This window comes from Teleopsis dalmanni, chromosome 2 (assembly GCF_002237135.1).
Source record: "Teleopsis dalmanni isolate 2A chromosome 2, ASM223713v2, whole genome shotgun sequence".
NCBI lineage: Eukaryota > Metazoa > Arthropoda > Insecta > Diptera > Diopsidae > Teleopsis > Teleopsis dalmanni.
The window spans coordinates 139,213,229-139,231,729 of record NC_051847.1 but is presented as its reverse complement, the minus strand read 5'-3'; the positions used below and the strand labels follow the sequence as shown (position 1 = coordinate 139,231,729).

The 18,501-nt window shown below is 28.4% G+C and overlaps 1 protein-coding gene across 1 annotated transcript; it reads left to right on the top strand.

Moving 5' to 3' along the window:
- Positions 1-3,276, top strand: LOC119677961 (esterase B1). Its single transcript, XM_038089549.1, has 4 exons — positions 1-309; positions 882-1,032; positions 1,318-2,048; positions 2,166-3,276. The coding sequence occupies exons 1-4, from the start codon at positions 241-243 to the stop codon at positions 2,763-2,765; spliced, it is 1,551 nt and encodes a 516-aa protein (XP_037945477.1). The 5' UTR covers positions 1-240; the 3' UTR covers positions 2,766-3,276.
- Positions 3,277-18,501: the final 15,225 nt, after the last annotated feature.

The following is an 18,501-nucleotide window of genomic DNA, read 5'->3' as shown; positions in this document are numbered from 1 at the left end:
GTTAAATTCAAAACCCGTCAAAGACGTTTGCGCACTACAGATCGTGTAACAGCAAACACAGTTTATGGACCTATTAAAGGTGCCAAATGGTTATCAGTTTATGGCGACACTTACTACAGTTTTGAAGGTATACCCTTTGCAAAACCACCTTTAGGCAAGCTACGCTTCAAAGCACCTGAGGAACCGGACCCATGGACAGAAGTAAAGCGCTGTACTCGTGAACGTTCTAAACCAACACAGATGAATATCATTCTTAAACAGATACAAGGCAAGGAGGACTGTTTGTATCTGAATGTCTACACAAAAACTGTAAGCTTAATAAAAATATTATTAACAATTGTATTGGATAAGTTCATACCTCGATAAAATATTTTTAAAATGAATATATTTTGGTTTATTAATATCAATATATAAATATTATCTATGTACGATACATTTATTTTTTAATATTTTGTTTATTTTTATATAATATATATATAATATATTATTATTACTAATTTATATCACTATATATTTACTTTATTAATTGTTTTATTTTTAATAAACTTCATTGTTTTATATTTTTTTATATAATATCTACTATAATATTTTTATTTATTATATTGCTTCATACTATTAATTTTAAAATATTGTTTATGTTGTATATTATATGTAAATAATATTTTTATTTACATTGATTATTTAATTTTATTTTTAAATTTTTTAAAAATAGAGTTAATCGGTTATTTTTAATTAAGTTAATTCTTAAGTTGACCAAACAAATGTTTCGAATATTGATAAATATTTATCACAGCTGATGGTCTTTGGAAGTATTTAAAGTTTATTATTGAACTTTATTAAATGTTTAAAAATATAGGAAAGGTTTTTTTATTTACTTCCAGTTGAAGAATGAAAATCTAATGCCGGTACTGGTTTGGATATATGGTGGCGGTTTTCAAATGGGTGAGGCCTCCAGAGAGATATATAGTCCTGACTATTTTATGATGGAGAATGTTGTGCTTGTAACAATATCATACAGATTAGGACCATTAGGTAAATATAATAATATTAACTATCATATAAGAGAAATAATTTCTATTTATTAATATTAATATATTTCAACAATAACAATTTATTTGATTGAATTTCAAATTCAAATTGATGGAACTAAAACTTTACATTTGTTAAAAAATATATTGCCATCTTGTTTTCTGAATTTGTCAAGTTTATATGCATTTTTGCCAATTTTTAAATCGATTAGTTATATTCTTAAAATATCCTAAAAACTTTTTGTTAAAAATCTCTCTATAATTCTAAAAAACTTTCATTTCTTTTCAGGATTTCTTTCGCTCAATGAAAAGAATTTAGATGTGCCTGGCAATGCTGGTTTGAAAGACCAAGTTTTAGCTCTAAAATGGGTTAAACGTAATTGCCACTTTTTTGGTGGCAATCCAGACAATATAACAGTTTTCGGTGAAAGTGCCGGTGGTGGTTCTACACACTACATGATGCTTACAGAGCAGACACGGGGGTTGTTCCATAAAGCTGTCATTATGTCAGGCAGCGCCTTAGCACCTTGGGCCAACATACCACAACGTAACTGGGCTTACCGTTTAGCCAAGGCAACTGGTTATAAAGGTGAAAATATCGATGCCGCCGTACTGGAATATCTACAACAAAGCAAAGCAAGCAGCATAACAAAAGTAGCTGATGAACTGCTCACCATGGACGAGCGACATGAACGTGTCAACTTTAGTTTTGGTCCCACAGTCGAACCTTATGACAGCGCACACTGCGTAATTCCGACTTCACCACTGGACATGATGCGTAATTGCTGGGGGAATGACATACCAATGTTAATAGGAGGCAATTCATTTGAAGGACTTCTAGTGTTTCCTGAAGCAAGAAAATTTCCAGACTTGCTTACTAAATTAGGCGACTGTGAATATCTCACACCAATGGACGCAAATTTAAGTGATGAAAAGCGTAAAGAATATGGACGCCAGCTAAAAGAAACTTATTTTGGCGAAAAGGAACCCAGCTGGGATACAATATTGCACTACAGCGATGTAAGCATATAAATTTGTAATTTTATTCCATTTTTTGTGCTTTTTTTTTTTGTTTTTGGTATACTTGTTGGCCTCTACAATTTACTTTATTTAATGATTTCCTCTTCTCCACAACAGGTCTGCTCATACAAATACTTTTGGCATGGCATACATCGCACTGTGCTGTCGCGGGTTCACAATGCCACCGCACCGACATATTTATATCGCTTCGATTTCGACTCGAAGCACCACAATCTTATGCGAATAATATTCTGTGGCCGCAAGGTACGAGGCACGTGTCATGCAGATGATTTAGTTTATCTATTTTTCAATGCTGCGTCCAAAAAACAAAAATTGTGCAGTGCAGAATATAAAACCATACGACGCATGGTCTCCATTTTGGTGCAATTCGCCGAGTGCGCTGATCCAAATCTGCCCACTGAAAAACAATACACCAGCACAAGCACATACACCGCAAATACGACAGGCTCTCTACCAAATCTATGCGACACTGATAGTTTGGTAATTGATGCATCACCAACACCAATGGAACAGGAACCGCACAAAAAGCAACAGCAGTTGATGAAGCCATTGGAGCGTTGGTTGCCTGTTGCACGCGCCGATAAGACATTCAAATGTTTGAATATTTCCGATGAATTGCAAGTGATTGATTTGCCGGAGGCGGACAAGCTAAAACTTTGGGACAGCATGTACGAGGACAAAACCTTGTTGTACTAATTCGTCTCGTCAACAGCAAGGCTGTAGGCGAATGCAACTCGACCGGACATTGAGTAGAATCGATGAAGTGTCATTTGTTGTTATTGTGATTTTCAAATTGACGTGCGAAAATATGCGCTTTAGTGTACTATTGATGCAACAAACAATAATAACAAAAAACAATTGCAACAACAACAGTTTCAAAATTCAAAAAAAAAAAACAAAAACAAAAAATTATTTTAACTTTTTTACGCAAATCAAATGTGAAACATAGTTTTAAACTTTTTTAAGCCTGTAGTATATGAAATGTGATGTATCTCTAGTAATTAAGCATCCGTCCTGATGTATGACACACAGATGAATTTATGGAAATCAAACAATTTTTTTTATACATTGGAATACCAGCACAATACGTTGAAAAAAAGTGTGCTAAATTTTTTAGGTGTTTATAAAAATTATTTATAAAAATTATTTAGTCAATGTCAATACGATAGGAGGAAATTTTTCTATTTGTAATATAAATAAGATATCTGAATGTATATGAAACAGAATAATATCAAATACATACATATATTATATTGTACAATATTTTTTCAACATTAATATTTTTTAATTTCATGAACAGTTTATGATCAAGGAGACAATTCAAAGCTGCAGAAATGAAGTACTCTCTTTTTGTATACTAAGAAAGTAAAGGCACTGAAGTGATACAATTATTTTAGGTCTAAGTAGCTAGTTACTATCAATTGACCAAAAATATATATTATTATTTATGTATATTATATTATTTAAAAGAAAGGTTTTCTTCTTGAAATGAGATTGAAAAATATATTTTTGGGTATAAGAAGCTCTAGTATTGAGCTTCATCTGGTCCATAAAAAAATCTGCTGCATAAAACTCAAAACTAACTGTGTTTACAGCGTTATTAAATAAGGAACAATGACTAATTTAATTCAAAGGGCAAAACTTGTCCAAATAGTTTAAACGAGTCTTTGGTCGACCAATTTTTTAACATTAAGAAAATTTTACAAAAATCGAAACAAATGGTAGTCAGATAGTTCGACTACCAAAGTTCGAGCTATACGCTGGTAGCATTAATACTTCCTAATCAGGCCCGTGCATTTGTTCCTAGTTATCAAAGGTGTATGTGGCCGATCAATATTTTATCGAACCCCTTTTGCTCACGTTTGCTTGATTATTTCGTTCAAGCGATCGACTTGTGAAAAGTCGTTCACTAGTAAGTAACTGCTGAAATGCTAAACTTTACTTTTAACAATCGCTACAAATTCTATTAAAAAATGTACTGGATTTCGAGTATTTACATTAATATATTAATATTATTAATATTAATTAATATATTAATAAGTTCATAAATCTATACTCACCATAAGACTTGATGTAAACATTGACTTAACTAAGTACATAACTGTATAAAATATATATACATAGTTCAAAACCTTTGAAGAAATAATTCATGGAAGAATTAGAAAACTTCGTCTAGATATAATTGCTCAAATATAGATTATTACCAAAAAGACAAAAATACTACTCTTGAGGCCAAATGGAAACGAGAGCAGTATTAACAGATGGCTACGATATATAGGTATTAAATCCAAACAAAGCGCTTCAATTACTTGGATTCCGAAGACAATTTTTCGTACCCATTCGGCTGAAAGGTACAATAAATGGCATACATTTAAATGAGGAACCAGAAATATTAAAATACTAATCCAAAATGGTAAGATTTGATAAATTTCGAAGAATATGTAAAAACAATAAAGAAACTAGTAAAGAAATTTTGAAACCGTATCGCCTGGACACGCCACATGTCTAGAAGAAAAAGTCCGTTGAAGCTGAAATCTATTATTTAGGAGTCATAGATTTAAGAAAATTTTTTAATTATTAAGAGATGTGGTATTGCTTATTGAAATAAGAAAAGACTCATTCGAGCATTAATGCTATAATGATGAAAAGTTTTATATTAAAAACAAAAATGAGAATATGTTTTTGGATACTTTAGAAAGATCCAAAGTCAATTGCAATATGTCAAAATGTTAGTTTAAAATAAGGATTCGTATTTGTAACGTTTTGCAAAAACAAGGTGCTGCTTGAATTTAAAGCTAAAGCATATTGCAAGAGTTAAAAGATGAAATCTGGTATTTTTTTCGAGCTTAAAAATAATAAAAATTATTTTAAGACATTAATAAATAAAAATAGCAAAAAAAGTGTCACTAAAGGCAGAAATTCTAAATGAGATTATTTGAAAGTAAGTATTTTCTTACCTTGCGACTCCATCTATACGTCTATATTGGGACTTTTCAACCAATATAAAAGCACTAGAATCCACCATATGCATTATATCGTATATATTCATTTTTGTATAAAGGGTCCTCACTAAATATGTGTACATATGAGTACATATTGACGCAACTACATATTAAAATATATTTGTATATTTGTGAGTTTAATAAAATTTTAAGTATATCTTTCAATCCAATTATTCCATTAATCCGATATGTTCTCTGTTACTTATTAACCATTTTAATTTACTTATGCAAAACCATTGAAATAATTAAGTTTTTTTACCGTATTGCTATATTTAAGAATGGCATATAGCTTACAGGCAGTAGTGTACAATAGTCATAGCATTCAAGTATCTTTGGCCATATATTTAAATTATAAATGATAAAATGCCACAATAAAATAAATTAATATTCATGCTCCAACATAAACCAACCAGCGGCAATATTGTGTTGTCACCTTTTTTTATGCTTTGCTGCCTGTAAGGGTTTCGCAGATCATAAAATCCCTAATGAAAAATTCGTAAATAACTATTTTTATGACATCATTTATTGAATTTATTAAATTATTATTAATTGATTATTATTTGCCGTTTTAATACAAAATTCCTCGCAAGAAACCCCAGTAGATGAACTAAATCCAATTTATGTAGTTTTATAGATCTTTTGTTTTGTTAAAGACTGATGTTCGGTCTGAAAGACTATCATGAAAGTACTTTCCAAAAACGCTATTCTTTTTGTTGGCTAAAACTGTGCAATCACAGAGAAAATGTATGATGCCTCTTCTTCTTTCAAGTTTCTGCAAACTTCTATAATAAATGTTGAACGAAGGCGCACTCTTTCTATGTGGGATCAAATACATCAGTAGGTAGTTAAACACTGCAGTTATCCAATTATAAGTGACATCCACTAATTATTACCTAGCTATAGAAATAGAAGTTAGGTGACTCTCTTAATGGTCTCTGGGCAAATATATACCGGTACCCCTAGGGAACCATTCATAGAAACCCCAGAGCGGACTAAACTACCGGCTTTTTCTTTCATTGCTCTTAGTCCTACACTAAAGTACTAGAGTCTGTTCTAATATGCATCTAGCTAGGCAACTTGTTGAATGATGAAATCTTGGACCATCTCCAGTTCAATTGGTTTATCGTAAGCTGCAAGCTCACATCTCATTAGTTGTTTGATAAAATACATTATTTTCTCTACTTATGGAGTTGTATTGTGTACTGCAGCTGCGCGCCTTAAACCACATATATATAATAATCGCTGTTGAGTTTTTTCATTATCCGATATGAACACTGTGTCATCAACATGGCAAGCAATCTAATTTTTCAAATGAAACCAATATCCAGATTTCTTGAGTGGTTCCATTATTTTATTGAATTTTAGCTGTCACTTACTCTTTTTTCAGATCCTATTCGCATATTAAAGGATATTTTAGTGATAGCCTACATAGATGTATATTAGTACTATTGATATCAAGATTTTTAATAATGGATATTCGTCGTTTTCTGAAGAATTTTGATGTCATCATGTTGAACCACCATATTAAAAAGGATTAGGTCTAAAAGGATTAGGCAACATCCTAGTATAAAGATAAAATTTAAAAATATAACAAGTGTGAGAAACTATAAAATTAGACTTTTATCCCATGACACTTAAGATTATAAGGTAAAAATGCTTTGTGGATATTGTACCCATTAAGTCTTAGATGTGACTTGGGTTTTAATAATTATGCTGAAAGATATTTAGCAAAAAAATAAGCTAACGAGTAAAACTCCAATAGAAAATTTGCGTTCGAATATAAATCGAAAATTTGATCTATAATATTTTAAAGTATATTATATAGTACAGTATATTCGTCTAAGTTAACCCTTTTCCAACTTTAGTCGCCCACCAGCCCTAAAGTTTTTTCATTAAAATTATAACAATTTTTTTTCATATTTTTGCTTTTTGTTTAGTCTACTAAAGGATAAGCATGTTAATAATACAAAATAAAAAAATTAAAGGCAACAGAATGTATTCGAATTTACTTCAAAGGTAGCTACAGTTATAAAACTCTATCCGCACTTCTTGACAAGCGCACACACATATACACATATACGCTCACTTAAATACATACATAAACACTAATTGTAATTAAAAAGTTGCACATGCTACAAATTGTGGCAGGAATTTATGTATGCGTATGAATGTTTCAAACTGTATAATTAACAAAAGTAATTTTATTACATATTTTAGAATTGTAAATGTGCTGAAGTTAAACTATGCGGGTTAGTTTGCTGATGCAAAATATTTTAATTTACTTGTAGTTGGTATATTAGAAAGCACATCAAAAAAAGTGGATACATGAGCAATTAAAGGTGGCATTAAACAACATAAAAGAAGTGAAAAAAAGTATTAGAGATAGAATTAGTCCCCACATAGTCTCGCATATATCTCTACCCAAATGAAGTTCAGCAAATTTAGTTATTCCATTCAGATAGATGCCACAAAAAAGAAAAAGTATTGCATAGTTTCAGGCAACGAAATAAACTTGTATTAACAAGCGTGAATTTAGTGCGTACTGTACTGTAGTGTTGTAGCTGGAGGGAAAACAAATGAATTCAATTTTTTACTGACACGCTGTGAAGAAAGTAATTAAGCAGAAATTACACAAATTTACGTTAATTAAGTATTTAAATTTAGCCATATAGCCTTTACAAAGAATGTGCGATATGTGTTTTAATTAGGTATGAAGCTCATTTTCTTTTAATAAACTGGAGGAAATATAATTAAAATAAAATATATTTAAACATATTTACATATAAAAAGTCTTTCTTTCAATTTATATTTTTTTTAGACACAAAAGAAAACTATTTTTCGTTATTAATTTTTTTATTGTGCTTATTTGTAATGAATACCTATTACATTCTTCACGTATATATAAATTTAAAATAATCATTACTGCTACTATACCTAAACTTCAGCCAACTTCAGCTTTTCACTTATATCAATGTAGATTAGTTTCGATAAATACGCAACAATTTTTAACCATAACTATTTATCTAAACTTCATTACTTTATCATAATTATTTTCAACAGAAACCATTTCATTTGCAAACCAACAAATGAAAGCTTCTTAAATTTATGTGGAATAAAGTATTGCAGTTATTTCAGCCGTTTAATTACAGGGTCTAAGCTGATTTCGTACCTGTACTGTAATATTTGTGGTCGAGAATTACATTTTCTATTCAAAGTTTTGCAACCACAGACATGAAATTCTGTTATAAGTAGAAAATTATTAGCAAACCACAATTTGAAAAGCTGCGCATTTGATGAGATTTCAAAATTTTCAACAAGGAATTCACTTCAAATTCCTTCATTTCATTGGCATTAAAATTAAACACTGAACGTTTGCAAAAAAAAGATTTGCATTTTGTTGGATTTTATTTAATTAAATAATGCAAATAACTTATATATACTTGTTAAAATAGTACATCACGCAAAGTATGCAAATTTTGGGGCTTGATTTATAAGTTGTGGGGTATGGGGTATGGAAAAGATGTCCTTGATAACGTAACATGTAAATGTTATTTGTGTGAATTATTTTTCCACAGATTAAAATTAGAAACCACTGATAAGACATGCAATACCTCAAATAACTAATATGTAAATGGTTAACCCAATCCTGTCGGAAAAATTCTTTAATATTTAGTTTTATCTGATTAAAAGTAGAAATTATTTAATATTTCTTAAAGTGAAATTGTAAGCAATATTGAATTAAATAAAAAATTTTTCAGTGCTTTATTCTTAAACTTTAAATTTAGGGGTTGATATATAGATTAATTTAGAGTAATTCACAATTAAGTAATTAATTTCGGAAACAAGAAAAATTAGTAATAAAAGAACTCAGTTTTGTAGAAGAAAATCAAGAAGAAGACATACAAAAAAAATTTTACTACACTCTGAAAAAGAATTTAGTTGATTTAACAAGATTTTAACTAAATCTAAAGTCAAAGTATTCTTACTCAACGCATCAGGTTGGTTCAACCATACCTCATATTGGTTTTCATATCTTCTTTATCACATGAGATTAAATTTCTCTAACAAAATAAAACAATGAACTGAATAATAAAATTGACGAACCGTCTAAATTTTCACTCCACTGTGTTTAAAATTATTTTTTGTGAATGTTTATGAAAACAATGTAACAAAAATCAAAGTAAATGTTCGAATGTTACATCTTATACTGTAAGCGTGATATGGACAACTATATATAATCAGAACAATTTATTGGTTTTAATAAGTGTTTGATTTCCAATATAATTTAAATAGTTACAGGATATATATACCAACTAGTCTATAATGTCTATAAAATAAGAAATTATTGAGTGAGAAAACAATCCTCTTCTATCAGTGCACCTTTATCAAACGTATCTTGTATCTTTTATAAATACTAGTTTATAAATAAACACAAAATAATACTGCCAATAATAAACGAATTTAAGCATAACATATATTTGTTGAATATGTTTGAACACAGTAAGTCTAATTTTAATACAAGTTTTGATTATGTTTACATTATTGTTCAAATTTGATAATTGATTTTAAATTGTCGTTGATATGTAAGCTATATAATAGAACAACTATAATGCGCGGTCGTTGAAACTCTCAATTTTACATACAGTCAAATGTATTAAATTAGATAAAATTTTAAGATGGGTTGGGAACTTGCCACCACGTCACTGCATCCTTTGAGGATTATTATGACATACCAACTTCAGTTTCATAAACGACTAGCAGTTAAGAACGCCACTATGTCCTTTGGGGAGATGTTGCATAATTCCGTTATAAGTGGATGGGCAGTAAATCAGTACCGATGTTTGAGTCTGGCAAGACTATCACAGTGACACAGAATGTGTTCTGCTGTTTCCTCTTTTTCGCAACAAAGTCTGCAGCTATCGTCTCCAGTAACACCTAGGTTCGATAGAAGCTTTTTAACTCCGCAGTACCCAGTGGGAAACCTTGTAACAAATCGAATGCTACTTCTTTTCAACTTGAGTAGCACCCTGGGTCTCAATCAATCTGAGCTGCTCTTTCCAGCCACTCATTAATTTAAAGTTTGAAAAAGCTCCATGAAAGATCGTAGAATAATTGGGGCCCAATATAATATGAGGCCGCCCCTTTTCTGACTAGTTCATCTGCTAGTTCATCTTTTTCGTTTCATTCAAATCCTCTGTGCCCAGGGATCCATATTAAGTGAACCCTGAAAAATATATATTCTGAACATATACATTACGTACAAATATAAATCGTAAGGTCTGATATTTCGTGGTTGTCAGGATTTTCTTATAATATCTTAGAAAAAGTTATAGAAATTAACACAGTACTCATTGACAGCTAAATGGATTACTGCAGCTATTATTAAATTTGAATAATATTCCTTTCTTATTTGTAAGGACTTCTAACTTTTAAGGATTAAATTATACATTTTCATTTAGTACATGTACTATTGAGATAGAACTGTGAAATCATTACCACCACATGTATGGCACTTTGAGAATATTAAAATAATCAGAAAAGTATTAACTAACAGAACTAAAAACAAAAACCAAAAAAAGTTACGCCAAAGTGCCAGCTAACAACATAAAAACAGTAAAACTATTAAAATATAAATAAAACATCAAAAAATTGTTAGAGACTGAAACAATAAATAGAAAAGAATAATTAAATTAAATAATTTAAAAAACCAAAAAAATATATTCAAAACCTCCATAAAAATATTTTTTATGTTAACTATGTTGGAAAGAGGAAGAAACTAATGAACTGATGCAGTAATTTGTATTTTGTCATTCTTCATATGTATACTATTTTTCAATTTGAATCTTTTTTACTTCCACTGACCTTGCGTCTACACTGACCAGGCGTTGGCAAGATTTTTATTTGCATTTGTTAGTGTAAAAGTGAGAGTCTATGCAAACACTGTTGCCAGTGTGGACGATCTGTGAATGATATACTTAATCGGAGAAAGAAACAAAGAAGGAATTTTTATCTTATTTGCTTAAATTAATTTATTTACTTAAGTATTTGCTCATATGATTTTAACGAATTCTGAATATTCACAATAGACTCGGTTTTGAATTTGGGTGCACTGAAACTTTAGACTTAGAATTTTTGCAAGTAAACTCTGAAAATTTTAAGAGCATTGTTGTTGCTTCACATCTTTTTTTTATAAGTTACGAGTACTTTTTTACTACTCTGAATGAAAAAATTAAGTCTATTACTTTATTAAGTCTTTTATTACTTACAGCGATTTAACAACTTATTTCAAAGTAAAAGATATATAAAAGTAAGATAAAAATACATAAATAAACAAAAGATAATAATTATATCAGATAACTCATTTACAATGTAGTTGTTTAAATATTTAAATATAAACAAAATTCACCTTAAAATCGCAATATAATCAATTTAATGCTAAAAAGTCTTTTCAAAGAAAAAATCAATAATTTTTATGATAAACAAAAATTAATACAAATAACGAAAACAATTGTTATAGACGTTAATAAATAATTCCTACGTCAGACTAAGCCTACGAAGAATTAAATTATTTTATTAAGCAATTAAAAAAATATAAAGAAGTAGACGTTATAAAATTTAAGAAAGCAAGGAAATCCCTTAAGTTTGACGACTTAAGAAAGTTTGTTTGTAAAGTAATACTTCCATGGAGATAGTGGAAATATTAATATGCTATCAATAACCATGAACTGAAAGCAAAAAGCATATAATAATATATAAAGTTTTTCATTACTACACTACATAGATACATATATAGGTGACTATAAATAAAAATATATAATAATTATAAAAATAGCAAGCATAGCATATTTAAAAAGCTCCTTCACCATTTGAATGAATATATTATTATTGTTACAGTAAAATATATTCATAACTGAATTGCTAATATACCAATATGTGGTATGTATTATAAGAATAATAGAGACAAATATGGATTTAAGTTCGGCGATTAATAAAATGTAATGCGAAAATATATATGTATGTGGCTTGTACAGAATAAAAATATATCTATCCAATTGAACCTTTAGTACAATAGATTATATAGGTCACAGTCTACCATTGTCATTCCTAATAACAAAATACTTGATTCGAATGACTATGTAAGATCAATCAATAATTTATCTTATTTATGAACAACAGCATAATAAATCTCGTACATAAAGTTATACACTAGGTATTCCTTCAACAATATATTTAATAGATATAGAGTGTTGCTGTAAAAAATAACACAATTGATTGCGGAAAAGTACCCGACATCTATATAGTCGGTTGAACCATGTAGGTAATATAACTACGATAAATGTTGTTTACGTGATGACATTTGCAAAAAAGAAATTTCAACAAAAAATTTTAATCAAGTATAAGGGAGAATAAATAGGTTAAAAAATAGAAAAAACTTCTCTCTTGGAAACGAATCCAAGAAAGGATTCAAAACAAATGTATTGGAAACGATACATATTTGCTTGCTGTTGTTGCAATCCCATGGTTGTTACCCATGGTTGCAATTCATACATCTAGATTGGTTTAACTATTACTATATAAACAATTATTTTATTCTTTTACTGAGAGATATATTAGGATTAAGTGAATAATGCAATATTGATCAAAAAGGAATAAACTCAGAAATTAACACCAGATGATGTTTATAAAACCTTTTAAGAGTACAACGGTTTCAGCAATTCTTTTCAATTTTTACAAAATTAAAAATAGATTCAAATTTGCAAAAAATCAGACAGTAACCGAGTTTTTTATTAAGGCGTTGTTAAACGTTTGCGCGAAGCAATTGGTCAAAAAGACCGGACTTGTGAACAATCAGCTTATGGATTTTCTATTATGACAACGGATCTTTACACACAGCCACTATTATTTGAGATTTTTTTTTTAAGAACCGTACGAGGACCATCGATCGACCCAAAATTTGTTTATTTTAGCACGCTGTGATTTATTTCTGTGTTTTACCCCGTATTTTAATGTTAGTGTTTTCAAAGATTTGTTTATTTAAAACATCTCAAAGTCATAGCTGCATTTCTGTAAATGAATAATACTATGAAAGAGACAATAACGATTATTAAGAATAAATTTTCATTTTGAATTTTCTGAATAAGTTCTTAAAACTTTTTAATGAAGATGGTTTACTTTCCTTGTCTTTGAAGTTAATTGTTTTCTTTATGCTTTAACATTGCTTATGAAAAAGCTGAAAAAACAATATAATCACAAAAACAAAAAAGTTTCCATGAAAAACTATTTCAAGCAATATGTAAAATAAACTTAAAATTTAATTAGAGATAATCAGTGTTCGTTAATATATTTTATATATTCACAATATCTTATATCTTTATATCTTTTGCAAAAACTGTAATAATAATTTTCAATATATTTGATATTAAACACAAAAGATTGGTTATCAGCCCAAAAACCTCAAATTGTGCGTACTATGTAAGTATATACTTTCAAACCTAAGTTGGTCATATTAAAAACGAAATATTGTGGTTAAAAATTACTAAAGTCTGCTTATAAGTTTAATTCGTGGCTTACTAACCATTAAAATAATACAGTGCTAAATTTTATTAATCTAAAACAGATTAAAATAAACTTCATATAGTTATAGTCAGTTTCTCACGCATTTGTTAAAATTTCAAGGTCTTTAGCCACCTACTAAATTAAATTAAATTAAAAAACCCATAATAAAATGCCAGTAAAATCAAAGTAAAATAGGTTAAAACTGTTTTAAATGAATATAAAAAATATTTTCACACGTAAATGAAAATAAAGAACCGTAGCTTACTATATTTATATTGTGATAGTATATCAAGATGCGAATAGTTTATTTGCTTAAATAATAAAAATAATAAATAATAAAATAATAAAATAATATTGCTTTTAAACTAATCCAAAAAAATATAAGATATGTAAATATAAGATATTTATTTGTATAGATATTTATATAATACATTTATATTTATATTTAAAGATTAAAATATAAGAAACTTTCTTAAATATATTAAATATATCTTGTATTACTATAAAGAGTTGCAATATTATAAAATTTTATAATCAAGAATTCCATGTTAAATGACAAGAAATCTACTTCGAATAGATAAGTGTAGTAATAGAAAATTTTCTAATCCATAAACGTTTTAATCTAGTAAATATTTTGGTAAATAGACATGAATCGTCCTTGGCCGGTCCAGTAGTCTTCTTCAGACAGTTTGATCAATGGCTATTTGCCGCTACTTGGTGGTATTGAGTGCCCTCTTATCGCTGGTCAGCTTCTCTTGCCCTCCCACACATAAACAGTCGTCTCTTGAAATATCTATTTGTTTAAATGTTAGTATATAATTTTTGGTCAACAAATGACAAAAAGTGAACCGTGTTAACTTTTACAATGAACCCAGTTAACTTTTACAGCAAACAACCCAGTTAACTTTTACAGTTAACACACAAAGTCTACGTAAATTTAGTTTGTGTTATTCAAATTTAGGATTTTGTAATTCATTTTTTAAAAAATTATTCTGTGCGTTTCATGAAAATATATGTAAAAAATAATAATTATATTTCTCAAATCTTCAAAAGTTGTTTGAATTTATGTAGGAATAAAAACTAAAGAATTTAGTTTCTTTAAAATTTTGTGTTTAGAAACTCTCTGTAATACAAATTTAACCTTTTCTTAACAGATCGTCAAAATGTCGTTACAAAAACAAGCACATTGTCTGCTAACAACACTAAAACTTTTACGTTGCTCGGTAAAAAAACAGTAGTGTGTTGCAGGATGCAATATAATGCAATACAATGCATGAATTAGAATATTGCATCAATTAATGAGCGAAAAGGCGAGATTCAATAATACCAAACATAATATTTATCCATGATTTTATTAAGTTACTTTTATAAAGTGTAGTATTTTATAACATATTATCTTCTTTTTTTGAAACGATTATTCTTTAATATATTTTAAACCAAATAAAGATCTATTTTCAATATAATAAGATTGGATTAAATACTACTGTCCATACTTTCTGTTTAATCAGTGATCATTGTTTTTAAATTCATGTCACAATCTTTTGAATCCTCTTGATTCATTCTTTTCAAATGGTATCAAAATGTATTTTTACTTTTTATAATAACAAGATGTGAAAGATTAAAAGTCACAGATCAGTATTTTAAAATAAGATCCGACATGTTGACATATGAAAACGGTAACAGTTAAACTTCACATTATTGAAGACTTCTTCTCTATATATCGTCCTACGAATAATAACCTCTTATTACACTTTGCTTTATTCTTCTCCACGTCGTATAATAAAATGTTTTTATTTGAACTATAAATAAATTTTCTGAAACTTTGTTTTAATGAATCTTTATATATGCTCATGTCTTGTATTTTTCATATACCTGATCAACATCTATTCAGACGTTCTAAACTTTTTTACTGTGAGTTTCTGACTACGTACTCAAAATGAGCTTTGAAAAAACTTTTTGTTTACAAATATTTTAGGCTTAATAGTAATAAATCTAAATGATGTAAAATCTAAAAATTTTTTAGTGATAATTTCTAAATAACTCCGTGTATAGGGTTCTGAGACTTCGGCAATACCAAAACTTCTTATCTGTTTATTTTTTTTTATATTTTTTTTTGTTTAATTTTTTTTCATTTTATCAACTTTGCTAATAGATTTTTAAACATTTTTGTTTGGCAAAACGAGCAAAATATTTCCGCGTTAAAATTTTTGGAAACACTGACATATGCTCCAAATCTTATCGGACATTATTTATTTGGTCTTAAGTGATTTACGCTGATAAGAGAGTAATTTGGCTAATCGCTGCGTGACTGCCGCTGCTTAATAACAAAGTTTTCCATTTCCGATTTTAGATTTGCTTCAGGAAAGCAAACGTAAATAGCAGTCGCGTGCTATTTAAATATAAAAATATGCAAAAACAAATAAAATTGATTTATAAAATTAATAAATAAAAACCAAAATAGAATTATTTATTAGTTTTTTTAAAATAAAATTAATTACAATTTTTACCTTCGAAATGCCACAAAATTGTCACGAAAGGTTTTAAGTGCCAAAATAAAATCAAAACTTTTCAAAAGACACAAAAGCCAGAAAAGCTTTCGTCTAGTCTGACGAAAACCACAGCAGAAAAGCTTGAAACAGTTGTTGGCAGAGCTTTTGTTTTTGTACGCACGCACATGTTTTTTGTTTACATTTCTGTGTGCTCCAATTTTGTCAGCTGTTTTTTCGCTTACCCTACATTGTTTGTGTTATTGTTTTTGCTTTTCATATTATGTGTTTGCAAAAGCTTAAGATGTGTGTGTGCGGCGGTTACGAAGAAACATGCTCGGAATTACCCAGAATTATTCGGAACGCGCCTGATAATTTTGCATGATGTAAAGAGGAAACAATTAAGCGGCCGCTTTATTTTCCTATGAAAATTTGTAACTAAAAAAGCACAAACCGAAAGACCAACAAAAAAAAATTTTAAGAAAAATGTATTTCGTGTAGGAAACTTAGCAAGAATTTCAGACAAAACTGATTACTCGAACAGCTGGAAAAATTTGTTCACATTTTTTATGGAAAGAAAATGCCTTCCATGTATTATTAAGCAGGCAATGTTTTCAAGATAAGGGGAACCCCTTAGATAACACATTATAAAAGCTTGCGGTTTTCCTAAAATGCGTTAAATTGATAAATGAAGGCAATAAGCGAATAAAAATCTTAGTCATCGAATAAAAATAACTTTGACTAGATTTTTGGAACTTTTCAAGCACTTTTGTTGAATCAGTGGAAAGAAAACTCAGTAAAAGAAACAGAATCTGTGGAAAGAAATTGACGTTCATGGTCTAAAGAAATATTTCAAAATTAGAGTAAACTTAATCTTATCTCTAATATACTCATTATATAATATTAACAAGTAAAAAATGTTGATTGTACGTAAGCTCAACTTGCAATGATATTCATAGAAAATTGTTAAAAATTTATTTCTTAATATCTATTGACCTTTATAACTTTTTTTAGATATATTGGATATTTGATTTTTTTTTTATTTGTCTCTGAAATTAAATCCAATCTGAGTATATTACCTGTACACGCGTTTTAATGCTGTTGGTATTACTACAATTATTTGGTATTCGTATTAGTTGACAAATCAAATATACAAATTTGCATAAGATATTTAATATATATAGTGAACTATTAGCATATTCAAACTAGTAGAAGTAGAGGAAATAAAAAAATTTTTTTTCTTGCAGCAAAGAGAAGTTAAATGCCTACGCACTGACCACAATCTGGCGCCCCGGTAAGTGAGTACCCAATCGAAAAAATTATAGTAGTACGAACTTCATTAATTAATTTTATTACAAAGGAATTTAAAAATCCACTTAACTATATATATTCTATTTCTTTATATTCTGACTATATGAGCTATTCAGCCAATTTGAAATAATTGAATTATGCATATAAAATAAACACTAATAAGTATTATTTTAAAATAAAAACTATGTTAAAACAATTATATATATATATATTCTATCGGGTACATGTTAGTTTTAAATTCAATAGAAATTAATTAATTAATTAATTTGATAAAATCGTTTCAAAACTGATACATTTGTCATTAAATTATTATTTCAATATAATATTTAAAGTAACAATTGTCATCAACGAAACTGAGACATGTCAGTTATTCAAATTAAAGAAATTTTAAGTAATTATATATATTTAAGCATAACATATTTCATCAACGAACTAACTACGAAGACGCTTGCGAATAACTATTTCTCAAAACATAACAACGTTGTTACACTTCATTGTTAAGAATTGATAATTAATGAATAGGGTGACACATTATTGAGTGCAAGTGTTTATAGACTTAATCTGAAATATTCAAACATATATGGCTTATATGGCTTATATTCTATAAATGTAAAAACTCTGTCAATTTAATTATGTAAATAAATGATTTAGCAGTTCAATTAAAGTCCACGGATGCAAATTTCCGAAACAGCTAATAGAAAATGAAAGAGAATAGCAAAAAATTTATTGTAAGACAACGTAGATTAACTAAAATGATGATTAAAATTTTAGATATCGAATTTTGAAGACTTACTGGAGAGCTTTACTCCATATTTTTGAAGTTTGTGTTTAAAAATGTTAAATGTAAATTTAGAATAACTAGAATGTTGACTAAAAGTCTAAACGTCGAATTTTAAGTTTTACTAAAGATCGCCTCATCTTTTGGATGTGTTAAGTTTAGAAACATAATAGATTTATCTAAAAAAAACTATTGTATCTATATATATTAAATAAATATTATACATCATACTAAAAATAAGGCATCTAGAATACCATATTATTCAAGTAAATAGTAACTACAGTAAATAATAACTACAG

Bases quoted from the DNA above. Each gene is read 5' to 3' on its own strand.
- LOC119677961 (XM_038089549.1), top strand. From the start codon at position 241: ATGAATATCATTCTTAAACAGATACAAGGCAAGGAGGACTGTTTGTAT. The intron at 310-881 runs GTAAGCTTAATA...ATTTACTTCCAG, and splicing joins TGAATGTCTACACAAAAACT to TTGAAGAATGAAAATCTAAT. The intron at 2,049-2,165 runs GTAAGCATATAA...TCTCCACAACAG, and splicing joins CAATATTGCACTACAGCGAT to GTCTGCTCATACAAATACTT.